At 51.0% G+C, this 25,946-nt stretch overlaps 1 protein-coding gene across 16 annotated transcripts in view; it reads left to right on the top strand.

The window, feature by feature from the left end:
- The window catches only part of PTK2 (protein tyrosine kinase 2), a 259,862-nt gene extending 234,568 nt beyond the window's left edge, over nt 1-25,294 (top strand). For 11 of the 16 annotated variants that reach the window (XM_032415592.1, XM_032415591.1, XM_032415581.1 and 8 more), the window contains 8 exons: nt 426-557; nt 10,836-10,898; nt 14,367-14,406; nt 14,743-14,849; nt 18,250-18,258; nt 19,372-19,527; nt 20,722-20,802; nt 24,033-25,294. In XM_032415592.1, the coding sequence (XP_032271483.1) occupies nt 426-557; nt 10,836-10,898; nt 14,367-14,406; nt 14,743-14,849; nt 18,250-18,258; nt 19,372-19,527; nt 20,722-20,802; nt 24,033-24,245 (801 nt within the window). In that variant the 3' untranslated portion in view covers nt 24,246-25,294. The remainder of the gene's footprint in view (nt 1-425; nt 558-10,835; nt 10,899-14,366; nt 14,407-14,742; nt 14,850-18,249; nt 18,259-19,371; nt 19,528-20,721; nt 20,803-24,032) is intronic. The other 5 variants (XM_032415595.1, XM_032415584.1, XM_032415580.1 and 2 more) reach the window with 1 other exon arrangement.
- Nucleotides 25,295-25,946: the final 652 nt, after the last annotated feature.

Below are 25,946 nucleotides of genomic sequence, written 5' to 3'. Positions count from 1 at the left end.
ATTCATTTGAGAGAGAGAGAATGCACGAGTTGGGGGAGGGGCAGCGGGAGAGAGACAAGCAGAATCCCTACCTAGCAGGGAGCCTGATGCAGGGCTGGATCCCAGGACCCCGAGATCACAACCCAATCCAAAGTCAGACGTTTAACCAACTGAGCCACCCAGGTGCCCTGGGTTATTTCTTGAGAATAAAGCCCCGCGAGTGGAGCTGTGAGCTGAATGACTCTGTACTTGTTAAAGATTCGTGGCAGGTGGTAACTTGCAACCTCCAGGAAAGCTGCTCCCATGAGCAGAGTCTAAGAGACCCTATTTCCACCACCCTTGCTATTTTGCTTCTTTTTTTTTTTTTTTTTTTTTTGGAAAAACACAGGAGCATCCTAAATAGGCTCCTGAGAGTGGATGTGCTGTTTTATTTACTCCCCTGCTAGGACTCTGCTGCGCTGGACCTGCGTGGGATCGGGCAGGTGTTGCCGACCCACCTGATGGAAGAGCGGCTGATCCGGCAGCAGCAGGAGATGGAAGAAGATCAGCGCTGGCTAGAAAAAGAGGAGAGATTCCTGGTAATTATGTTTCTAGTAATTCGGATTTCTTCCACTTGTGAAGCTCTGCCAGAGTCTACTATATTATAGATGATTGGAAAAGCTTGTGTTTTTCAGAATGAGATCCTTTTACATCTGGTCCCTAACACTTGCAGTCGTGCGTTATTTGTTTTTCGTGGATTTTTTCTGGCCAGATTTCTAAGATTTTAGTAGCGGCATTACAGGCTCAGAGGTGTGAGCATCTCTGTGGTTTTCACAGAAGCAGCTACCCCTCTAGTGTCCGCTTGCATGTAAGACTTTGCATTTTGCTCCTGCAGCACGTATAACCAGACAGCCGAGAACCCAGCGCCTGCCTTCACGGCATTCCTCCTCCTGTGGTCTGACAGGTGCCTCCTCCCACACATCTCTGGACGACGGCCCGCGTCCACAGCCCCCTTAGATCTCCTGCGACAGAGGAAGTGGTGAGGCAGAGCGGTCTCTGTGTGTCTGTTGACACGAGGGCCTTTTGGACTCCTGGCCCCACTGCCAAGCACTTCTCTGCCCTCGGCCTCAGAACCCACTCCCCCGTCAGCCCACATGGCTAGTTCAGTCTTCCTGGAATAGCCTGAAAAGGATGGCTGAACAGAGCCAGGACTCCTAGTGTTTCCACAAATTCATAGGTCGGTACCTCCTCCTGGGTAGTCCAAAGCCAGTCCCTCATGCTTCGATTCAGTAAACATTCCCCGAAGCCACATCTATGTCAAGCTGTGTGCTGAGAGACCAGACACCCGCGAGGGTAGGGGACAGTTTTCAAATCACTTACAGTCTTCCAGGCACAGAAACACTGAAACCAGCGATGAATGGTATGAGGCAACAGTGGTTTCAGCCTGCACGGTTCATCAACATGCGACTCTGATTTCATCCTTTATATGTGGCTGTCATTTTTTTTAAATTGTGGTTGAGAATTAAACACTCAGGCTCGGCGATGCACGTTTTCACTGCTGGAGGGGCCAGTGCCCTCCACGTGGAGTGTGCTGGGCTGCCCTCAGCAAGCCTGCCGTCTTGGTGCACACGGGAGCGTGGGGCACACTGGGAGGCCTGCAGACGTCACACGCGCTCCACACTCGGTCCTGCCAGTCAGGACTGGTGCACGCTTCCTCGGCACACGCCCCGCTCACAGCTGAACGCCTCAGATCCCAGGTGACATCTGCCACGTGCTGGTCGCCGTCTGACATACTTCTCATATGTGAAGACAGTCCATCCGCTCAGCCACCCCACAAGGAAGAGGCGGGTCCAGAATCCTTTACCTCTAATTCTTGAAGGTTTTATGTGCTTCAGAATTCAGTATTTTTTTTACTTTAGAAAATCAGTGTAGTGTGGTGCACATGCCACGGATGAGGTCACGTTCCAGTAGCATCCCAGAGGTAAGAGTGCCGATATTCATGCATCAAAACACGAATGTTCACATGAACAGGTATAAATACAGACTTCACGTGAGTTCAGGCCAGGTTTTGCCATGAAATTAGCTTGCCTCAAATGCAAAAGAAAATAAAAATTAAACTAAATTAAATTTCCAATCATCGGTGCTTTTTAAATTTTGGAAACGAGGATAAAGGAGTGTGCGTCTGTCCCTGTATCACCCTCATTTTACGGCACAGATTTCCCGCGGTCGCCCAGCTCGCGTGCGCCAGAGCCGGATGCAGCCCGGAGTCCTGCCACAGGGTCAGTCCTGGCTGCCGTACCGTGCTGCTCAGCGCCCGCCTGGTGTGAGGCATCATCCTGCTGGGGGTACTTCTGCATCTTCTCTACAGACATTTACAGCAAGGTGTATGAAGCGTGGATGGGCACCATGAGGGATTCACTTTTGAACAGAAGTTTCAAACTATCAAAAATCTAAATTACTTAAATTGAAGCATACTCGATGTAAGGCGAGCTGCGGACAGTGGTGCTTGTTTATGAAAGCCAGCTGAGCAGGTCCGTTCGGCTCTGGAGTGGGCTTCAAGAACGGCTGTTCCCTAGGCCCTCTTAGACGTTTGACCAGACAGCCTACCTATTTTCCTGCATTGATGTGGGATTTAAAAAGTTAGTATTACTAATTCTTCGACCTAGAGCTGATGTGTCTAAATAACCACTGTCTTGCGTACGACTGATGGCACGTGAACAAAACGTTCTCTCCGAGTCATGGCGTGCCGACCCGGGGTGCCGCTGTGCTGGTGCCCCGAGGGCAGCAAGGGCACACGAGGAGCCCACAGGTGCCTGCAGGAGTCAGGGACGGTGCCAGAGGCCAGATACATTGAGCCAAGGCTGAAAGATCCATTGGACTCTGCAAGGCAAACGAGTTCAGGGAATGCCACTAGGCAGAGAGGATGAGCATGACTAATGACGTGGGTCAGAAGACTCTTCTCAGACTCCCCACCCACGCTAGACGGACCGTAGTAGTGGGACGTAGCTAATGAGTTCAACGCCGACTCCGTCTTCCGAGTGGGTTCAGGACCCGGCTGGTTCGCTGTTGGGCTTTTTCTTGTCGTTGAGGTTGTTTACATGCAGTGGACGGAACAGGCCCTAGCGCGTACGGTTGGGTGAGTTTGATAAATGTGTAAGTCCGTGGACCCCACACCCCATACACAGGACATTTCCAAGACTCCACGTAGCTTCCAGATTATGTCCAAAGGCCATTAGTGAAGCTATATAAAATATCCCCAGGCCGTACCTCACCTGCAGGATGTCCTCAGTGAGCATGTCTCCGCAGCTCAGGACCTTCTCAAGATTTGTTCCCGGTGTCCTTTACTGTTCCCATGCAGCTTTTATGATTTTTTTAAGTGTGTGTCTCGCTTCCCTTGCTAAATTCCTGCCCATCCACTTAGAGCTTCCTGCCACCGACCTAACAGTGTGGTTTTCATTGAGCTTGGTGGTTGTGCGTTTTCCGTGTGTGCGTGTGCTGTTGGTTTTTAGACCTTTCTCTTGTACTTTCCAGTATCTATCACATGAACTCTGATTTCCTTGGATTTTCTGTTGCTTTTTCCCCCATTTTGAGGCATAACTGACACACATGTGACTTTTTCTTCATTTTCAATGTTTGTTACGTACTTTGAATTCTCTTCTGAAGCATCTCTTGCTGACTTTCACATCACGTAGGTCTTTGCCTGCTTTTATTTTTAAAGATGTTGTCTGTAATGGTTTTTCCATTAGGTATAATATTGGCTCTGTATTTTACAGACATTTTTTTAAGAAAAACTTGTGGGGACATTGACACGATGAGTAATGTGGGACATTTTGCTTGGGTTTGGGCCAGCCCCGCATTCCAGAGTCAAGTCCCGACTTAAGGCATAACTGATGATTCTTTTAGTCATGGCATATGTCGTTTCCCATTAGAATTTAGTCGTGCTGTCCGTAAGTGAGAATGACTTATTTATTTCATTGTGGGCTTCAAGATCAGATCAGTACCGGTGTCACAGGGGGTTGGATAATCCCTACCCCATCTCTGATTGGAGTGTTCACAAGGCAGGCATTGTCCGTGGTAGGGCTGAGGGCAAGCACACAGTCAAGACAGGGGCCTGCTTCCAGCGGGAGTTGCAGGCTGAGGAACAAAAACAAGGAGACCGGAGTGACATAAATGTCAGCATTGCTGTTTGCTGCCACAGCCACAGTGATATTTCTAAAATCTGATGCTGTCGCTCTCGGACTTAAAATCTGCCCGCGGCTACCATAAGGTGGACCGCCAGGCCTATGAGCTGACCCTCCGTCCTTCCTGTCCTCAATGTCCAGCCGTCCTCAGTCAGCCCCTGACTGTGACAGAGAGGACTGGGCACAGGAGGGGAGGCCCAGCACACACAGCCTTTGGGGAAGGCCGAGCAGCTGAAATGACCAGCAAGGGCCAGCCCAGGGACATCTGGGGCAGACATTCCAGGAAGATAGCACACCAAGCACAAGGGCCCAAGGATGTCTGAGCACAGAAAGACCACCGCAGTGGATAAAGGGGGACAGACAACACAGGGCCCCTTAGGCGATGGCAGGCTGGTGGGAGCCAGGGGCCAGGGGCATGGGAGGTGGTGGGAACACGGTGAGCACACTGCATGTTGGCACTCAGAGTGATCCTTCCTGGCTTGGACTCTCCTTTTCAAGAAGGCATTACTAGGAAGAATCCAGACTCTGGAGTCAGCCAGATGAGAATTAAAAATCCTAGTTATTATGACCCTATATAAATTGTTTAACCTCTAGGCTTTCATTTATTAATCTGTTAATGTATAAAATAATCTCTATATAAAGTGTGGGTAATACTCCCAGGGCTGGGTCGAGGATTGAATGTGCCGCACGCATACACTGGGCAGGTAAAGGGTACGCAGTAGTTTCTCCAAGGGCTTTGCTTTCTCACCCAGCTTGTTCTCTATAGCACTCTGAGAGCTGCATTGCTGAGACTCTGGAATCCTGGATCCTATCCTGCATACTACACAGAGTGCCCAGAGGCCGTCCCAGAGTACCTTCTGGCCGCTCCTGACCAAAAACTAACATAACAGATTGAGTGAGAGATTTAGCCACTTGCAGGGATTCTGCAAAGGAGCATCGCTTTTATTAGATTTGCTTGTTGGTATAAATAAACCTTAATTCCTTTTTGCTATTGGTAGAGCTCCCATTAGTGGATTATTTTTAGCAGCCAGCTAACAAGGCCCCTGCTTTGACTGGACCCACGTGCTCTCCCAGGATGTGGAGACTGGGGGCAGGAGGCAGCCTTCCAGGCCAGGGCTCTACACTGCAGGCTTCTCAAGCTGTCAGTGAGGAAGGGTCAGTTTCTGGGTTTTTTCCTAAACTTACAAGGATGTGACATCCTTGTAAATCCTGTCTACATAAAGCCTACTTTGTGTTCTGAAAACGGAAATGAATGTTTGAGCTGTTTCTCCTCTCACAAATCACATTTCTCCTCTCACACAGACCCAGTCAGCCTGAATGAATGCTGAGTGCCAGGCCGGGGGTGGGGGCGGGGGGCTGCTGCAAGGACAAGGCCACAAGACCTCCTCTGGCCCTTTCTGCTGAACCAGGCCACGGCCCTCCTATGTTCTTTGCATCTGCCATATTCAAGGAGAAGGGACGTTGAGTGGAAAGCCTTGCATTTGAAGTTTTCTAGAGGGATGGCACACGAGTGTAGGGACCGCACTGCGACTGTTGGTTGCTGTGTCCCCAGAACCTGAAACAGTGCCTTCAGCCCTCACCTGCTGCCCACGAGGACACGGTGCGCATGCCCACACGTAACGCAGTGCTCACAGCGGTGTTTCTTTTTGGTACCAGGAACTGGAAATAACCCACTTGCCCGTTCCTACAGAACGGATCCAGCTCATACAGTGGGCTACTGCACGACAATAAGAATGGGCAGACCCCTGCACACGTCCGCAGGGACGGGGCTCAGAGATAATGTCCACCGAAGACGCCAGACACAGGGCCGTGCACATTCTGCAGTCCACTTGCAAGAGCTCTTGGGGTGGGGGTCAGAGGATCAGTGCCCTCGGTGAGGTGGGATCAGGTCTCAGCTGGAGCCTGCCGGGTGTGCTGCTGTGTCAGGTGGGTGCACACATTTCTAAAAGTGCACGGAGCTTGCACACTTGAGATTGGTGCACTTTACTGTATATGTTACACCCGCGTAAAAAGGAAAGGGGGGGGGGGGCACACCTGATGGGGGAGATGAAAGTGGCCCCAGACATTTTTTATGTTTGCGAGATTTCAAATACAAATTTCCTCTTTTCATATTGCTATCTTCAAATCCAGAATATTTTGTAAGAAGGAAGCGGGAGAATTTAGCTTCAGCCAGGAGCAGAACCAGTAACAGAACCCCTTCTCTGTGACGGGCTGACTGGCTCCATTGAGCCCCCAAGTCGGCACTCATCTCTCAGACTGTGTCGGCCATGTGAGGAGGAAGCTTAGATATTTCCATTCATACAACACAAGTGGACTTTCTGTAGACAGGCGTTCTCATTTTGAAATTGAAATCCTGCCTTGGGGAAAGTTTTAACATGAGGGAATTACTGTGCATAAGGAAAAATAAGTCATTTCATGTGGTTTATATGGAAATATAAGTAGATAATTCATGTAAATACATTAAACACAGCACCTAATTCTATAAGCAAACAGTAAATGTCATTTGCTTTAGTTGAAGTAAAAAAGTAAAGTATTTCCTACAGGTAAGGGCGCCCGGCTGGCTCATTCAGAAGAGCATGCTTGATCTCTAGGTCGTGGGTTCGAGCCCCACATCGGGCATAGAGCTCCCAGAAATAAATAAATAAACTGACGTACTTTTAAAAATGTCTATTTCCTACAGTGAGGAGTGCTCACTAGGTAGTTACTGCCTGACTGAACGCACCTCATGTTGCTCAGGCAGCTACAAGGCATGCATACCTCATTTTACTGCACGTCACGGACATCGTGTGTGCTTTACGTACTGAGGTTTGGGGCAAACCCTGCATTGAGCAAGTCTCTTGGTGCCATTTTTCCAACAGCATTTTGCTCACTTCATGTCTGTGTCATATTTTGGTTGTTCTCACAGTACTTCACTTTTTCATCATTATTAGATTTATTGTGATGACCCATGATCTGTGATCTTTGAGGTTACAATTGTAATTATTTTGTGGTGCCATAAGCCGCACCCAAAGAAGATGGTGAACTTAATAAACGTTGTCTGTGTGCTGGCCGCTCCAGCAGCTGGCCATTCCCCCATCTCTCTCTCCCTCTCCTCGGGCAGCCCTATTCCCTAAGACACAACAATATTGAAATTAGGCCGGTTAATAACCCTGCAATGACCCCTCGGTGGTCAGGTGAAAGGAAAGGTCACACGTCTCACTTTAAATCGAAAGCTAGAAATGATCAAGCGTCGTGAGAAGGCATGTCGAAAGCCCAGACGGGCGGAGAGCCAGGCCTCTGGCACGCCACAGCCACTCTGTGAACACAAGGGAGAAGTTCTGGAAGGAAATCATACATGCTTGTCCAGGGAACACACGAATGGTGAGAAAGCGAAACAGCCTCGTTGCCGACACGGGGAACATTTCACTGGTCTGGACAGAAGATCCCAGCAGCCACAGCATTCTCTTAAACCAAAGCCTCACCCAGAGCAAGGCCCGCACTCTCTTCAATTCCGTGAAGGCTGGGAGAGGTGAGGAAGCTGCAGGAGACCAGCTGTAAGCCAACAGCGGTTCGTGAGGTTGAAGGAAGGACGTCTCCATACCATGCAAGTGCTGACGTAGGAGCTGCGCGAGTTCTCCAGAAGATCGAGCTCAGATCGTTCACGAAGGTGGCTGCCCTAAGCCACAGACGTTCAGTGTAAGTGAAACGGCCTTCTACTGGAAGGAGACGCCATCTAGGACTTTCACAGCTGGAGAGGAGACGTCAGTGCCTGGCTTTAAAGCTACAAAGGACAGGCTGACTCCCTTGATAGGGGCTCACGCAGCTGGTGCCTGTCAGATGAAGCCAGTGCTGTGGCCATTCTCGAAGTCCTAGGGCCCTTGGGAATCACGCTTAATCTACTCTGCCTCAGCTCCGTCAGCCGGACAGGAAAGCCTGGTGGACGACCGTTGTCTGTTTACAACATGATTTACTGAATATTTTAAGCCCACCCTTGAGACCTGCTCAGAAAAAAAGATTTCCTTTCGGAATATGACTGCTCGCTGACAATGCACCTGGTCACCCAGGATCTCTGCTGAAGATGGACGACGAGATTTGTGTTGTTTTCACACCTGCTAACAATATCCGTTCTGTAGCCAGTGGATCAAGGAGTAGTTTCGACCGTCAAGTCTTATTATTTAAAAAGGCAATAGCAGCCATGGATAGGGATTCCTCTGATGGATCTGGGCAAAGCCAACTGAAAGCCTTCTGGAAAGGATTCACCATTCTCGATGCTGTGAAGAACATTCGTGATTCACGGGAAGAGGTCAAAATGTCAACAGTAACAGGAGTTTGGAAGAAGTGGATCCAACCCTCGTGGATGATGGAGGGCTCAGGACGTCAGCAGAGGACATCTCCGCAGATGTGGTGCCAACAGCAGGAGAGCCAGAATCCCAAGTGGAGCCAGAACCGGGACCGCACTGCCGCGATCTCAGGCTAGAACTAACGGATACGGAAGTGCCCGTCGGGAGGAGCGAAGAACGTGCTTTCCTGAGATGGAAGCTGCTCCTGGCGAGGATGCTGTGAAGACGGGAAATGAGAACAGAGGATCTAGAATATTCCATGGCCCTAGTTAGTAAGGCGGCAGCAGGGTTTGAGAGGACGGGCACCAGTTTTGGAGGAAGTTCTGTGGGTGAGTCACTGTCCAACAGCATCGTAGGCTGTAGAGAGAGACCGTTCAGTGGAAGGAAGAGTCAGCCAGTGTGGTTAGTGTTTTGTAGCAATGAAGTATCTTTTAATTCAAGTATGTACATCGTGTGTTAGACATAAGGCTGCTGCAGGCTTAATCGACTAGAGTATAGTGTAAACTTAACTTTGATCACTACCAGAAAACCAAACACTCGTTTGACTCGCTTTACTGTGATATTTGCTTTCCTGCGGCGTCTGGAGCAAACCTGCAATATCTCTGGGTTGTACCTGTAATTCTGCCTTCTGAGCTTGGAGTCCCTCATCTGTGAAACCTCTTTTCTACCTTGCATTTTTATTACAGCAAGTGTTTGCTAAATGTCTGATATGCACATGACTGTTCCAAGCACATATTTAATCCTTACAGTCACTGTATGAGGCGGCCTACCCCTTTTCCGGCTGAGAAATGGGTTTGGAGAGGTTAAATGCCTTGTCCAAGGGGCATGGCCACTGTTCACCGTCAGTCATGCAGACGCTTCATTGCCTCCCACCTGTGTGTCCTGTTTCTACCAAGTCATGGAGATAGTGGGGGAAGCTGACCACCCATGGCCTCCATCCTCACGGGGCCTGGCATCCAGGGAGAAGCAGCAGAAGAGTTCCAATGTTTAGGAAAGGAGGGCAGATTTATAAAGTATTTTGTTTATTGAATTGGCTAAGTTTTAAATGGTGCAGTGGTGTAGGGCCCAGAGAGAGCCTGCTGACAGCCCAGCAGGTGGGCAGCTTATACCCAGGGTTTTTCAAGTGTTCAAACCCTCTAACTCAGTAATTCCATCTTAGAAATCTGTCCTAGGGAAATAATCAGGGATTTAGTCAAACATTTCTATACAGAAGTCTTCATCCACAACCTATTTATACAATCGAAATTTTGAAAATGGCCCCACCATTCAATGGACAGAACTATTTCTTTTACATGACATTCTTGTGGCACTGATCTAGTACTTTGCAGTATTCATTCATTTAATCCTCCCATCAAGCCTGCGCAGCGGGTACTAACTGCTCTGTTTTGAAGCCGAAGAAATTGAGGCCCAGGTCACACAGCTGTGAAAGGGTTGGAGCCAGACCTGAACCCAGGCCACCTGAGGCCAGAGCCCGTTCGCCTCACTGTTGGTTTCTTTTTATGACAGCCTTCGTGCTGAGGGAGGCTTGCAGCTTTTAACATGGTTTTAACATGGTTTTCTACTATATAATGTTACATAAAGGTTATAAAATTATATGGCATGGTTTCATTTTTGTAAACATACATTTATAAGAAGGGGGAGAGACAAAGCTCATCTCTTTCTCACCACCACCCCGGCCCTGCCACCCACAAGTGCTTACGGGTTCTGTCCTCAGTGCTCAGCGCCGGGCCCTGCAGGCGTAGGGTGAACAAAGACAAATCAGACATCAAGACATTCTCTGTCGAATGAGGGAAGTAATTGCTGCATGATTCCTGCCACGGAGAGGGTCTCTGTAAGATACAGCAGACTGGCAAAGAGCAAGAAAGGAGCAGCCCTGTCTGGAGAGGCCGTAGGAAGTGCACCCTGAGAAGGGGTCTGTGGCGAGAGCACACGGGCAAGGGGAGGCAGGAGGCAGCGTGGCGACGGGACGGGTAGCAGGCAGGCGAGAGGCCACTGCACGGACTGGGCTTCGTGAGGAACAGCCCTTTGAACACGCTCTGCACCATGAGGACATGGAACCTCCTTTGCCTATTGTGGGATTAGTGAAATTTGCATACTCTTATTTATATTAAATCCAGATTTATCTGTATGGTGGATGCATTGGGTGGGGAAAAGGGGAAAAGGCGTGTGATTGGGCTGTTTGCTGCTTCGGCAGTGCAGCCAAGTACACGCGAGCCTCACTCTGCCAGGAAGCAGGCTTGGGTCCCTGCTCTTTTTCACCCTGGGCTGGAGTTTTCTCTGTCTAGAAGAAACTCGTGTCATATGAGGAAGGGACTTAATATGTCCATGATTTTCAAACCAGGAGTGGAACTGTCTGGTTTTGTTTTCTTTGCTTTAGAAACCTGACGTGCGGCCCTCTCGAGGCAGTATGGACAGGGAGGATGGAAGTCTCCAGGGCCCGGTAAGCGACTGCCCGGTTCTTGCCAGGACTCGCCAGGACGGACATAGGCCGTCACTTTGTGTCATAAGATACCCACGCCCACTAATCTTCGTAGCATGGAACGCAGGAATCCGTTCTTTAAGTAAAGCGAGCATTTTGGCCAAGATCATTAGAAGCTGCAGTGCACAGCCCGGCACTGGACGCTCCCCCTTACTCACACAGCTCCGTAGTAGCAGCTCTGTGCTCTACAGAAACCTGCACACTGTTGACACATGTCCACTGTCCTTTGCTAAATGTTTGCACTCTTAGTGCATGCTTATGAGTTTCCACAGTTACAGGAAACTTGTCCAAGATTTTTTTTTTCTTCTCTGTGTTGTAGGGGGAAATGCCTGAAATTCTCTTTAAAGAGCTAGTTTATGGTTATTCCAAATATGTTTAAAGCATGCAAGAAATATTCCCTAATCTTTTAGGGAGAATAGTTCAAATCGTTTTATTAAGATTTCCATCAGCAGATGTCTGAGTGAAATAAAAGCAGATTTCTCTGAACATGAGACGAAGTCCCAGTACAGAAGAGAAACCACTGCCGGGTAACAGACCAACGGAGATAAAGCCCTAATAAGGCTTCTGGATTTACTTCCGAACACACGTGCATGCATACACGAGACGGGGTCGTCATCCCGCTCCAAGATGCATAGTGTGGAACGGCCTACCAGGAGTTTTCTCTAATCTGTACTGTGAAATCCAGCTGCCCCTGAGGTCTGGCCCCCGAAAGCTGTGCTCGGTCACCAGCATGGGAAGATCTGGCGTCCCCCGTCACGATGTGCAGGCGCAGCAGGCTCTCGCTCACGAGCACGTCACGTCACCTGCCATTTAACATCTCCACACCCAGAGTTCCTTACTTAGAATGAAAAGATTAACGTGTGACCGGTAGTCTGTCCTAAGTTGGTAAGACTGAGCATCAGCGTGAAGGTAAACCGTATTCAAGGGACTGGCTATTCAGAGCACCACTACTAGGACGTTTTATTAGAAAAGGGAAATCATGTCTGTTCCGGAAGGTGGCACATAATAGGCCCCCAGAAAGCATGTGGAATGAGGAGTCGGGGAGTGAGTTAGGCATGGAGAGAAGGGTTCTTCTGTGGAGCAGACGATGCGGGACAGGTCCTCTTGCACCCTTGTCACCCAGGCCTAGGCGACAGTGGGAGCGCTTAGTACTGATGAGAAGGTACTTAGTGCTGCAAGGTGCTGTGCTGAGTGCTATCCTCACACCACCTCCCTAAGACCCCAGCACTCCTGTCAGGTCAGGCCTGTTGCCATCCACACTTCTCGAAGGGGTAAACTGAGGCTTGTAGAAAACTTGCTCAAGGTGACCCGTCACGGTGCCAGATGCCAGACTGCGCTTGCTCACTGCAAGGGATGTGGTTTAGGTTGTGGCCGCTTCCTTCCGGAAGGCCGGTAACACACCGTGACCATTCTGCTTTTCCCTCTTCTGTTCTTTGCTAAATTTAGATAGCAATCTGATTTGGCCCACTTCTTGAAATGCTCCAACTTAACACTTTTGGAAAATGTGCCGTGGCTTCAGGGAGAAGTCATTCAACTGTTTGGGGCTTTGTTTTTCCAGTTCGTTAACTGAGGCTAATAATGTTCCTTATACATATGCCTAATACAGGGGTGTCGTCACAAGATGAACATGCTGTCAACTTGTATGTTATTTTGAAAATCCAAATGGTTTTTACTTTTATGCAAGTTGATGGGGTCAGTTTCCACTAGCCGGTTATTAGTGTTTGTTCACTAGCTCATGCCTACTTAAAATCTACAATCTTCTCCAAGGCCCAGGGCCCGTAGCTAGATACGCAGCAGAACCAGAACGCAGCCTGACCACATGCTCGTCCGTCAGACTTCTGAAAGCAGGGACTTTTCCGTGCCTTCCCTCCCAGAGCAACCTGTGGAATGGCCTAACACAGTGCCTTATACATACTTTTGCTGAATTAATCCAGAATGTTCTTAAAATAGAATTTTCTAGTTAATTGAATTTTCTTATAACCTGGGTATCAACCAGAAAATTCTTTGTGTTTTAAGTCTTGTTAAATGTGTGTGTTTTACTGCCTGGATTGGTGAACACAGCACAGCTCACAGACCGTGTCCCCTTGTAGAGCTCTGGCCATGTTCCCTGCTGTTCTGCCCGCGCACTCATCCTCCAGCTGCCCTGGCCGCCTGGCTCCTCCCATGCTGTTTGCCCCTCCTGGGGGACGCCCTGTCTCTGGGCCGCCCTCCTCCCGGACTTCTTCATGGCTTCCCCCACCCAGCGTGTGCAGAGGTCACATTCTCAGAAGGCCTGATCTTCCCACTGGGACCTGCCGTGTCCTCCCCTCCCACCCCACGCCCATGTCCCTCTCCCAGCGGCTTGGCGCTGTGCTGTTGTGCGCACCTGCTGTAACCATCTCGCTGTCTGTTACACAGCGAGGGGGCGGCGGGTCCTGTGCCCGGGACAAAGCAGGTGTCCCCGTCACAGTGGTAATAGCACACGCTAGGTTGACGGTGCGGCACTGCACAGTCTGCTGTGAAGGAGCCCTCGTCCCCAGCTCCGAGGGCGTGGGGAGCCCTTCAGACCGTGAAACAGCGTGTTGACAGTAGGTGTGTTTCCAGAACAGGAACCGTTTTCACTGTGTGCACTACACCGTCTGTGCATTTCCCCACGGTAGACCTCTTGACAGCAGAAAGTAGAGCACCCTAAAATATATTTTTTAAATTACTTTATTAATTTAAATTAAGCAAGGTAAGTCTCTTCAGAAGTAGAATGTGGTTCTAAAAAGACTAATTTTCGTTAAGCTATGCTAGGGTAGGTTGTTTGCCGGGGGACCGCAGCTATGACAGCCCGTGGCGGGCTGGCCTTCAGTGGGACGGTCTTTTGTCCTGTCCCCGGGGTAGAAATTCCGGGCTTGCGGTTGGCTTGTTGGCCGGGCCTGTGGCTTGGTCCTGAACGGATGGAGCTGTGGCAGCACGTCCTGACACACACGGGCTTCGGTGATGGCACAGGCATACAGAATAGCCCAGTGCCACACAGTCTCCATGGTCACTGTCCCCGCCTGTGCCTGTCCCTGTGAGGAGAACATCCGGGAGGCTGTGAGGCAGCTTCTGAGCACAGGACCCAGATGCTGCGAAGGCCCGGATTTCACACCCCTGGAAGGTGGACTGGAGGCATCCATGGATGTCATTGTTTTAGAAGGAAATTCTAATTGGCTGTGAGGACTCCCGTCCCTGTTCCCGTCCCATCCCTCGCTTGCCCCGTCACAGCCCTTTTCCCACACCTGCTGGCATTCTGGCTGTTTGTAAGCCCCCCACCCCCAATTAGGCCTTGAAGGCAGCCCCCCATCGCGTTGGTCTTTGAACCCAGCACTTCGCACAGATGTTCAAGGGGACAGAGGGGGAGGGAGGGAGGGAAGGCCGTGGCCTGTAGTGAATGCTGGTGACGGAGCTTTTCTTTCCCCACAGACTGGAAACCAACACATATATCAGCCTGTGGGGAAACCAGGTAAGTGAAGAAATGAATTATCTCTCAAGAAGTTTTTATAATTTAGAGGGAGCAAGTTTTAAATGTACAGAGTTTCTGAGCTTTGGAATCCCTCATGATTTTTGAACACTCTTCCCCCTACGGACCAAAGCAAGTGTGATGTTTGCCAAATTCAGCCGATGAACGGAGTACTAGGGAGCAGAACATAGCTGTAATGCGTCGGGAGCGCCTTGGTGGGATGCGCTATCCCAGATGAGCATACGTTGTAGTGACGTGACTCCTTGCCAGGTGTTATTTGGGGGTTTCTGTTCAGTGTGTTATCGTGCCTCAGCTAACAGGACGCCTCCCCTTTACCAGATCCTGCAGCCCCGCCAAAGAAACCGCCGCGGCCTGGGGCCCCCGGTCACCTGGGCAGCCTCGCCAGCCTCAGCAGCCCCGGGGACAGCTACAACGAGGGCGTCAAGGTGGGCATCTGAGTCGAGCTCTGCTCGAGGCTCTGTGGGGCCTTTCGCTCCGGGCGTGGTGATCAGGAACTTGAAGTGGAGTCCGTGCTGAGGACGGAATGAGCAGAGTGGTGCTGCCGTGGGCCCCAGGCGTCCATTTGGTAGGGCTCTGCACCCCTCCCGAGAGTCCGGAGCAAGCTCGACAGGAGCCTGTCTCGTCTGGTTTTCTCTCACATGATAAAGTCTCAGGCCTCAGTCAGAGCCTGAGTTCCTAGATAAAGGGTTTTCTCTTACCAGGCAGAATGTTTCTTGGGACTAAAGTGCTGGGATGGCTTCTGGTTTTAAACATTAATTAAACCAGGATGTCTGGGGAAGGGAGCCCTTCTGCGGGCTCGCTGTCTCCTAAGTGTGTCGGTGGGGCTTAGTGGACAACTGCCACCGTTTCCCACCTGGGGCCAGGACTGCATTTGTAGTAAAGTGGCGTGGGCTGTGTGGAACCAGCCCTCGGAGGAGGGGAGCGTGTGGCTCAGGTGCTGACGGCCCCAACTTCTCCTCGGCCAGGGGCGCTGCACGCACGGCCTGCCCTGCTACGTGTGAGGGGGCCGTCAGGGCTCCTGGCCACCCCCGTCCCCGGCCTCCGTCCCCAGCCTCCACCAGACCCTGCCGCGTTGGCCTCTGGGCCCCTTGGAAGCAGCTCTCCTCTCACGAGAAGCAAAGGCAAGGGTTCTCCTTCTCTCTTGTGCCCATTTAATGAGAGGGTCTCTCTGTTTTCCGTGAGACATCAGTCATCTCTCAAAATATATCTTGTTTCTTAATTCTGATATACCTTTTTTGTACACTTTAACATTTCTAAAATCAGGGTGATGTGTTGGTTTAATTGGCAGCTTTTTTTTTCCTTAGAGGAACATTAAAAAGGTGCCTCCTGCAGTGGGTGGGATCTTTGAACCTGGTAACTTTGTTATCAGTTAAGAGAAACTTCGTTTCACCAATAACCACCCTCGTGGCTTGCCCTCCCTGTACCATGTGCCGTGACGGAGCCTGTCCTCACATCAGCCTCACAGGACTGGTGGTGGTAGTATTGTTTCTAGTTTTCACATGACACGGCAAGGTTCACAGAGGTTAAAGGGCATATTCAAGGTTACAGGCTCCCCAGCTGAGCCAGCATTTAGCCAGCAGGCTGGGCTGATTCCCAGAGAGAAGAGAGGAGGCCCTCGGCAGAGAAAATGCCATCTCCAGCCCAGAGGGGCGGTGAGCAGGGAGTGAACGGGCTGGCCCTGGCTGGCCCCGCCTGCCCCCTGAGGGATGCAGCCCAGGCACCACTGGGTCAGAGGCACCGCAGCTCTCAGGGCCGGTGGTCAGCCCCCAGAAACCAGAGCGCTGGTCCTGGAGCTCGGCCCGGGGCTTGGCGTTCGGCGCCCCCCCCACCCCCCAGCTCAGGGGCACTGCACGGGGTATTCTCTGAGGAGGAGCAGAAGGGGACACGGCCCTTCCTAATGTGGTTTCTTGACATAAATTTTAAAAGGGAAGAAGGAGAAATTAGGTTAATGAAGTTTGTCATTTACATGAGCCACAAGAGGAAATTTTCAAAATGGCTTGTATTACAAGGAAAAACCAACTTGAGAAGGAGCTCAGATACCAGCTCAGAATTCCGACATACATTTGTAATAACGTGAACGTTTGCCTTTACATTTGTAATAACGTGAATGACTATAATTGGAAAATACCCTTAAAGAGGATTTTAGGCAAGTAGAAATCATGATGGATATAGCATGCTTACCTAAAATGCATTAAGTAAAGATTTCTTTAATAATGAAGTAGGGGTGCCTGGGTGACTCAGCCGTTACGTGTCTGACTCTTGATCTCAGGCTCTTAGTCTCAGGGTCGTGAGTCCATTGGGCTCTGTGCTGGGCATGGAGCCTACTTAAAATAAATAAATAAATATGAAGTATATGTCTCTAGCTCTTCCTTATCCGCCTGTTCAGTAGAGGTTACTGAATCCAGCCTAAAAACAATACTGTCTTAACACAGAAATGCTTATCGCTAGGTGTAACTAATGGAACTCATCCAGATAACATTTGATCCGAAATCCATCTCAGTTTCTCCTTTGGTGGCTTTGTTTTGATTCTGGATTATTTAAGCTTAAAGCACCCACCTAAGCGGTTGGAATTGTGTATGTCTCTGGGGGGTGGTGCTTTATCCCAACTGTCTGCCAAGGAACCTCCAAGTTGGCAAGCCCCAGAAACTAGGAAACTGTAGCAAAACTTTGGCTGTGGGGGTGTTACTGTGCATGGTGGCCGGAGGCACCGGGACAGTGCTTCTGTGACCCGCCTTGATTGGGCACAGGGCACATACAGAAGAACAGAAGCTTTAAATAGGTTAGCATAAAGCAGCCTTTGCCTCCTGGAGTCCAGAATGGCCGAGGTTCTTCCTAATGGAGCCCCGCCTGCGGCACCTGTTGCGGAAGCTGCGCCTTTACGTTGATCCAGTCTGAAGTGGCACATCTGCCGAGTTCATCACAGGGCCACGTGTGACTCTCAGTGCAGAAGGGAAGAGACAGAGATGTCCTCTCTTGAAGTGATCTCCCTCTTTCTAATGCAGGGAAAACACTGTGGAAGGTTGGGCCTTGAAGTCTAAGATTCTGCTGAACTCCTGTACCAAAGGGTACACCTGTTTCAGACATAGCTGAGGAGGGGGGCAAGATAGCCACCTTTCCCCAGTTAACTTGGTCTTTTAAGTTACAATAGGAATAGGATGGCCTTGGTGTAAGCTGTAGAGGAAAAAGCACTAAATAAAACTAAGTTAAAAATCAAGGAGTCTGAAACATAAGAGTTGGTTCAAAAGAAGGATTTGTTGTTTGTTTTTTTAGTTTGTTTTGTTTTTGTTTTTAAAATAAGCTCCTGATGTCTTTACAACCAACCCCAAGCCAGGGATCTTGATGGCGGGATAGCTAATGGCAAAGCCTGTTTCCCAGGACGCCGGGGGCTGGGCGCGGGGTGCAGGGTGGGACAGTCTCTCCCAGTGGCCCAGAAGCCCGACGGGCAGTTCCCAGGGATGTCAAGCACATTTCAAGGCCTCTTCTTTCTGAGGACCCCTAATGCTTTGCTACTCGCATGGCTGCCAGGTTGTCCCTCTCTGGCTTTGCGTGTTGTTTTCTCTCATTTACTTCATGAAGACAAGCATGGCGCGTGGCAGGCCTCCTTACCGAGTGCGCCGGCACCAGGGACCAATGGCCCAGCTGTTGTGCCTGGAAGACCAGGGAACCGGGGGCTGGCTCCTAGGCAGGCTTCAAGCTCGTTCCTTTTGGTTCTGCTCATGTGTTTTTGTGGGGGTTTTGTCTGCTGCCTTTATTAATACTGTTTTTCTTTTTTCCCCTTCTCTGATAAATTTCTCTAACTTTTCCTCACCTCCCGTTCAACAATAGCCATGGAGGGTAAGCACATTGTGTCTGTGTGTGTGTCCCACTCCTTCACTCCTAGCGCTCTGCATGTGACTCTGGAGCAGAAATCAGGGAGCCTGGGGAGGGCACTTTTGCTTGGCTTATCACCAGAGACAAGGTCTTTATTTGCCAGAGACTGAGGCATGAACATCTTTGCAGGGCCTGAACTATTCCTGTCCGTGGCTGTCTCGCATCAGACTTGAACACCGGGCTCCCGGTTCCTCAGACAGAGTCAGCCCGAAGGTTCAGAATGGGCATCTAGAGGTTTCGACTGAGCGCTGGCAGCAGACCCATCAGCAGGCAGCTACGATTACGTACTGCACTTTAGTTTTCTTAAAGTAGACACACACGGCCCTTTCTGTGCCTGGTGTTACCCCTGTGAACTTTCAAATGCTATTGGACACGTTCCGCAGGCCCTGCCCTCACTCGGCTTCTCGCGGGTAACATTCATCGGTGTCTCTGTGCCCGGGCACTGGGGAGGGCCTGTGCCCAAGAGCTCCTTCAGGTCCCCCTCGCCCCGATGGCCGTGTGAGGAGCCGAGGCCCGGCCGCTGGCACGTGCACCTCGGGGCTCCTCAATGCCGCAGTGCCGTGCAAAGCAGACGGGGTCCGCTTGTTCCAGTCATGAAGGGGACACACGTGTCTGTGAAGTGGTCTGGAGGCAGCCACGCTGAGCCATGTAGTTCTGACGGCAGGAGTCAGACTAAGCAGGAATTCTTAGAGTCTTAACATAGAATGCTTGACCCCCAGCCAGCTTCCCGTGAAATCCTCAGAGAGACGTAGAACACATGAATTCTTTCTCTGGGTGAATGATTTGGTGGGGGGCATCGAATCACTACTCTGAAAGAATCTGGGGCTTTTAGCATCATGGGTATGATTCCACTTCATTTCCTTTAACTGAGCTCAAAGTTACAAAAAATGATTGCCTCGCTCATTTGTCACTTGGATGAATTACTTGACTGTCATCCTCCAACTGAGCTGTAGCCATGCAGACAAGCCAATCAATTGTGATCCACTTTGATCTCTTTTAAAGACCCTCTGTAACTTAGCTGCGGTGAGGTGCCGCCCCCTTGTGGGGGCTGGGGGCATAACGGCTTCTGTGTTGCAGCTTCAGCCCCAGGAAATCAGCCCCCCGCCCACTGCCAACCTGGACCGGTCCAACGACAGGGTGTACGAGAATGTGACGGGCCTGGTGAAGGCTGTCATCGAGATGTCCAGCAAGATCCAGCCAGCCCCGCCAGAGGAGTACGTTCCCATGGTGAAGGTAAAACCCAGACCTCCGCCAGGAGGAAATGTTCTTAGACCCGTGGGTGCCGCGTGCCCCTCAGAGTCCGACCCGCTGTGTCAGAAGTTGTGCGTGACTGAGTGAAGTCAGACCGACTGCGTTCCCGCCCCTGGCGCTTGGAGCAGCACAGGCTTTAACAGCCACTGCTCACTCACGGTCTTGCGTGAAAAATCGAGCTGCAAGATGCCATTTCTGTGAAGTTTGAAAGCATGCAGACCCGTGCTGTGCGCGCCTTGGGGACACGCAGCACCTGCGCATACGGAGAGCACTTGACCTTCAGACGCTGCCCTGGGGGAGGGGCCGTTGTGGAGAGGGACGATGGGGGCTTTATCTGTGCTGTTTTCTTCCGGGGAGGGGTGGATGTGTGGGTGCTCACAAAATCTTTTTAAATGAGGTGAAAAGATAGAAATGAAAATATTCTGCACTAGCCTAACCTTGCCAAGCTGTGTCTGGGGGCGTGGTGTCCTGGAAGAGAGTACCAGAAGCTCTGTGAGAAAGGAGGCTAGGTGCCCCCCACCCACCCCCGAGCAGGGCACACTGGCATTCGTGAGCTCAGGGGGTTCTGCAGTTCAAAGAGTGCCATGAAGCTTTGCTTTAAGCCTGTATTTCTGGAACATATATTTGAACACACTTTTTTAAAGTGTGGTAAAATACACAGAATGTAAAATTTACCATCCTAGCCACTGTTAAGCTAACGGTGGTGTTAAGTACATTCACATTGTTAGACAACTAATGTCCAAAACTCCTCTCACCTTGCAAAACTGCCACTCTGTCCCCATTAAACAGCAGTGCCCCTCCCCCGGCCCCTGGCGCCCCATCCACTCCCTGTCCCCGTGAATGTGGGGACTCCAGGGCACAGAGGAGAGGAGGAGTGGCGTCCTGTTGTATCTGTCCTTTTGGGACGGGTTCCTCTCACTGAGGTTCGTCCATGCGGTCGCAGGTGTCAGAATGTTCTTCCTCATCTTCCATCAGAGATCACATTCTGAGCATTCAGAGATCTCAGTCTTTGGGGGAAAGCCTAATCACTTCAGATCAGGCTCAGTACTGAGGAAAAAAGTACAGAAATGGTCCTTGAAGTGTTGGAAAGGAAACAACCCCGTAACTGAGAGGAGGCATCGCTTCTGGAGCGTGCTCTGTGCGTGCTCTGATCCCGGGTGTGGTCTTGTCTGCTAGGAAGTCGGCCTGGCCCTGCGGACGTTACTGGCCACTGTGGACGAGACCCTCCCGGTCCTGCCAGCCAGCACTCACCGAGAGGTAGGACACGGCGCCCCTTCCTGCGCAGACAGAGTGGTGGGACGCGCCCCGGCAGGGGCTGTGATGCCCCCGCTGCTCTGAGGTCAAGACCTTCCAGCCAGGGAGGCCCGTGGGAGCGGCACCCACTGGGGCTGGTTAGATCCCACGCCTTCGCTGCCAGCTCCCGAGCCAGGGGGTCGGGGCCCGAAGGATAGGTGGCTGTGGGGACGGCGGGGAGCACAGGGGCAGAGCTGGGTGCGGGCCAAATCCTTCAGCGCCAACTCAGGTTGAGGCCGAAGGACAGCAGAAATGAGCTGGGAGGAGCCTGCCCTCCTCCCTTGAATTTTTCTGAAAAAATTATAGTTTGCAAATGATGCTGGTTTTCCACATACAGCACTGATAAAAAATGCCTTTTAAATTAATACATGTGTTTTAAAATTTTTTTAAGGAATCAGACTTCACCCAAAATCCTGTCTCTCAGCAATAATCTCATTTTTGCCATTTTTGGCCATTTTGCATCATGTGTTGAACTAACAAATGAGCAGACGCACTTGCATTATTTTAAAAATGCTCCCAGCCATGCCAGTTTCCAGAGGTGCTCCCCAGCCTCCTCCAGGGGTGCATCCCAACCTCCAGAGATGTGCCCTGACCTCCAAGGGGTGCTCCCCGGCCTCCAGAGGTGTGTGCTGCCCGGGCCGCATGTGCACATAGAGCTGTGTCCCTTGGAGTCCATGACGGCCCTGGCTCTGCTCGCCCTTCTCACTCCCCTCTCTCCTAGCTCCCGCACCCACTTTTCTACTCTCTCTAGCCCTACAGCCTAGTGGGTGCTAGTCTTCTATTTGAAGTGATGTCAAACTTAAAGTTACAAGAATAATGCAGAGAATTCCTGAATATCCTTAACCCAGTTTCACTGCCTTTTAACATTTCCCACATTCTCTGTCTCTGTCTACACCTGCCGTCTCCTTTCTCTGAACCGTTTGAGAGCAGGTCGCCTGTGTCATGCTTCTTGCCTTCCTTGTTTCCATTTGTATCTCCAATCAGGAGGCTGTTCTCTCACCTGGAGGGTTTGGACAGCTGGGCTGTCAGCACCCCCTTACGGTCCTCGTGGGCGGTCACGTCCAGTAGTTTCACCCTCTAGTTCAAGGCCAGCAGGGCTGTGTGTCCTGCCCGAGGCCACACGCCCGTTTGTTTGGTAGTCTGCTTCTGCCTGGAGCAGGTGCTCAGACTTCATCTTTCTGCCGTCAGTATTTTGGAAGAGTATGGCCAGTTACCTTAGACAGTATTGCTAAAGTGGGGTTGAGGGATGTTCTGTAACAATTGAGGTTTCCTCCTGATGAGATTGGGGCTGAGTGCTTCTCGGGACAGTGGCCCGCTGATGCCCGTCTTGATGAGCCTGGCACAGCCCCCACCCACGCTTCCTTTGTAAAGGGCATCAGTTCACCTGCACGAAACCACCGAAATCATTTTGGAAAATGCCTGACTGCACAGTGCAATTTTATATTTCTAGCCGTTTAGGGCATTAGCTTGTTCCTTGGCTTCATTGTGACTTTAATTGGTCTTCCACAGTGAGTAAGAACTTTGCCAAAAAGTGGAAAAGTTCCGTTTGCCAGAGGCAAGAAAATGGTATCCTAACAAGTAAATATTTTGGCAGGGCCATTTCTAAATTATTACTTTAGCTGATAAAGCCTGAAATAAACTCTCCGTCTACGCTGATTTTTCTACACAACTTGCTCTCCCATATGTATTCTTAATTGTTTTTTAAAAGGAGAGGAGCTTTCTTTGATCTTGCTCCCCCTTCCTCAGTCCCCCTCGTACTACCTCAGAGAGCAGCCTGTCCTCCCGGGCCAGCTCATCCCCAGTTCTCTACTGCAACTTCCCCGGGGCCAGCGGCCGCCATGCTCCCCCAATCCTGGCCCCCCTTCCCCACTGCCCTGAGTGTGGCTGTCCCCCGAGGGGCTGCATGCGTGTAAAACACCCACATCACAGCTTACAGAATGCTGCTTCTCCCTGGCGGGTCTCCCCCACGTGCATAGATCCAGTATTTGAGGCATCCGGCTCCGGGCTTTCAGAGGCACCTCTCCCTGAGCTGGGGTCACCAGCTGCCTGTGGGACGGCTGCCTCCGCAGGACATTCTGCTGCTCCCGGTTTGTTCCCACAGACGGGGACCCACACACACTTCCGCGGCTGCCCTGTGAACCGCGCTCCCCCACGCACACGTACAAGCAGCCTCCCGCCTGTGTCGTCACGTCACAGCCAGGGCCTGGCCTCTCCATCCTCCCTGTTACCATCCCCTCTTCCCTTGGTTCCCACAACAGCCTCTGAGCTCCCTTCCCTGCCTCTGGCTTTCCCGCCCCTCCATTCCACGTTCACACTCCGCCACCAGAGCCCTCTTTCTGGAACACCCCTGTGGAGGATGGTGTTCCCCTTCCTAAAAATCTCATCGGCCTCCCCACTGGCACGTTCAGCGGAACAGAGGTCACGTGGCATGGCCCGTGGGGCCCTCCTCAGAGGAGGCCAGCCTCCTTTTATGGTCTAGGCCAATTTCAAACGACTTCTCCTCTGTGAAGTCGTCTGACCCTCTCAGAACAAATGGATTGCTGTCTTTCTGTTGTATGATTCTTCCAATGTGTTCTAGGGAGTTGTATGCGGGCTTCACACTAGATGAGCGCAAGCGTGTTCAGGCACTCGCGTCCACACCACTGAGTGCCTCATGTGTGAGTGCTCGGTGATCATCAGAAGACTGAGTGCTAAGTCATTACTGGTTGAACAAACAGATGAGAAAGGTCCTGAGACACCCAGGCAAAGTGCGCTGATCCTCAGGGCAGCTTCTTCCGGCTCTGCAGCCCTGGTCCCACCTCTCTCAGCAATTCCGGGGGTGGGGGGGGTCTCCTCTTACACAGCAGAGGCGGGGCCTGACACATGGCTGTGAGTGCAGAGCCAGGTGTTGACTTCCAGTGTTGACTGGAAGCCAGCCGGCTGGTGGACCTCAGCAAATCTGCCCCAGCTGTCCCCTTGATGGGAGGACTCTGGGCTGGGTGGCCTCTGAGGTTCTGCCAGACTGTGATTCTTTTAAGAAGCAAAAGCTCCACCAGTCACTGAGTTAATAGTCACTGAGGGCTTTTGTGGAAGGAGCAGAAGGCTGCAGGATGCGTGGAAGATTTGTGTAAGGGGAAGAAAATTTCTTCTCTTGGAGGCACCCAAGGAACAGCTGATGGAACGTGCCTCTCCTGACCTCTCTCTTGTCCTTCCAGATTGAGATGGCCCAGAAGCTGTTGAACTCCGACCTGGGTGAGCTCATCAACAAGATGAAACTGGCCCAGCAGTACGTCATGACCAGTCTCCAGCAGGAGTACAAAAAGCAAATGCTGACCGCGGCTCACGCCCTGGCCGTGGACGCCAAAAACTTACTCGATGTCATTGACCAAGCGAGACTGCGGATGCTCGGACCGACGAGGCCGCACTGAGGGGCGCTCTCTGAGGACGTTCTCCCGTGTTCCACCAGCAGTGAGGGGCTCCGCGGTCCTCGGCCGCCGGCACTCACCGTGCCAACGGTTCTGACTGACAGCTGGTTGAAAATCTTTTTCATATAAGTTTAACCACATTTGATTTGAGTTCGTTTTTTTGTGTTGTTGTTTTTTTTAATCATAGCGTTCAGAAAAGTCCAGGATCCAAAATGTGGCATTTTTCTGAGAATGAAAATTGTTCGTGAGAAGCTTTTAAGAATCCCGAAGAACAGATCATGTTCATGTTAGGGTGTGTTTCCGTGGAAATGGCCAAGGCGGTGGCGTGCGGATCCTGAACCAGCTTGGCTGCATGTTGGGAGACAGGGAGACGAGGCGGAGAATTCCGGGAAACCCGAGGGGCTGAGAATTCTTTGACGTGCCGCAGAGCCGTGGCCCAGACTGGAGTCCCTGTTGTGAGAACACTCTTGAGTTGCAATATGCTGACACCACTTTAAGAGAAAGAATATCAGAGCTATATTTTGAAGACTTGAGTCCTTTCAGAAAAACACAACAACCCTTTTGTCTTTCCTGCCTTTTACTTTCCTGTTGGATAAGTGAAGATCTGGTTGGAAGCTAGCTGTAGAACACACTAAAAACTTCGTCTTTTCTCACCAGAATAATGTGCCAGTTTTTTGTACCAATGTTATTTCTCCTGGAAGCAGAAATGCTTTGCACCAGAGCACCTCCAAACTGCATTGGGGAGAGGTTCTGGAACCATCCCTGTTTTCCAGTTTTATATAATTTATAAAGAAAGATTAAAGCCATGTTGACTATCTTGCAGCCACTGGAGCTAACTAACCCTTCATTGTGTCTGTCTTCCCAGGAGACAATTAAGCAAAGCAGAGAGATTGGGTTTTCTTTTTGATGTCCAGTTACACCATCCATTCTGTTAAATAATTTTGAAAAAATACACCCTCCCTTTAGTTTGTCGGGGGATATAAATTATTCTCAGGAAGAATATAATGAACTGTACAGTTACTTTGACCTATTAAAAAGGTGTTACCAGTAAAGTTCTTGGTGGAATATCTTTTCTTTTGGTTCCTTCAAACCGTTTAAGCTCTCGATAATTACTAGCTTCTCTTCTTTCTCTGCCTTCTAGGCAAGTCAAGGATGTCACCGCAGGAGGACGGCTGGGACAGGTTAGCTTTTTCATTCCGTCTCTGCTTACCAGATGCAAGTCGAGATAGGAATGAAGTTCCTCTGTGAGCCATTCCCTCCACAGCCGGGGGTTCTCCAGAGCGTTCCAGCCCCGAGGAACCGGCCCAGAGCCGGATCTCTCACTGGGGGATTGTTAGCATGTGGCCCCCCCAGACCCTCCCCACCCCTGTCTCGCTGGAGCTCTGAGCAGGAGTAAGCAGACGGGAGAGCCGGGAGCTGAGCTCCCAAGTGGGGAGATGGAGGGGGACGTTCCCCAGATAAACAGATATTCTCGTGGGTGGAAGTCCGTGCTTCCTGTGCTTGTAGGACATTGACTTCCTCTGAGAAAAGCCCAGGGGGTGTTCCCCCGAGTTTCTCTCACTCGCTGCTGTTCTGTGACCCCTCGGGTCCCAGTTCCTCACCTCTGTGGCAGTGAGCTGAGGATGAAATAAGGCCCAGGCCCAGGGTAAGTGGTGATGCCGCCACACCCACCACAGAGGGCCTTGCTGGTGGGCCAGTGTCCCG

The sequence above is a fragment of the Phoca vitulina genome, unplaced genomic scaffold, assembly GCF_004348235.1.
Source record: "Phoca vitulina isolate PV1807 unplaced genomic scaffold, GSC_HSeal_1.0 scaffold18, whole genome shotgun sequence".
In the NCBI taxonomy this organism is placed as follows: domain Eukaryota; kingdom Metazoa; phylum Chordata; class Mammalia; order Carnivora; family Phocidae; genus Phoca; species Phoca vitulina.
The sequence above is the reverse complement of the archived record's forward strand: the minus strand, read 5'-3'. Positions and strand labels throughout refer to the sequence as shown.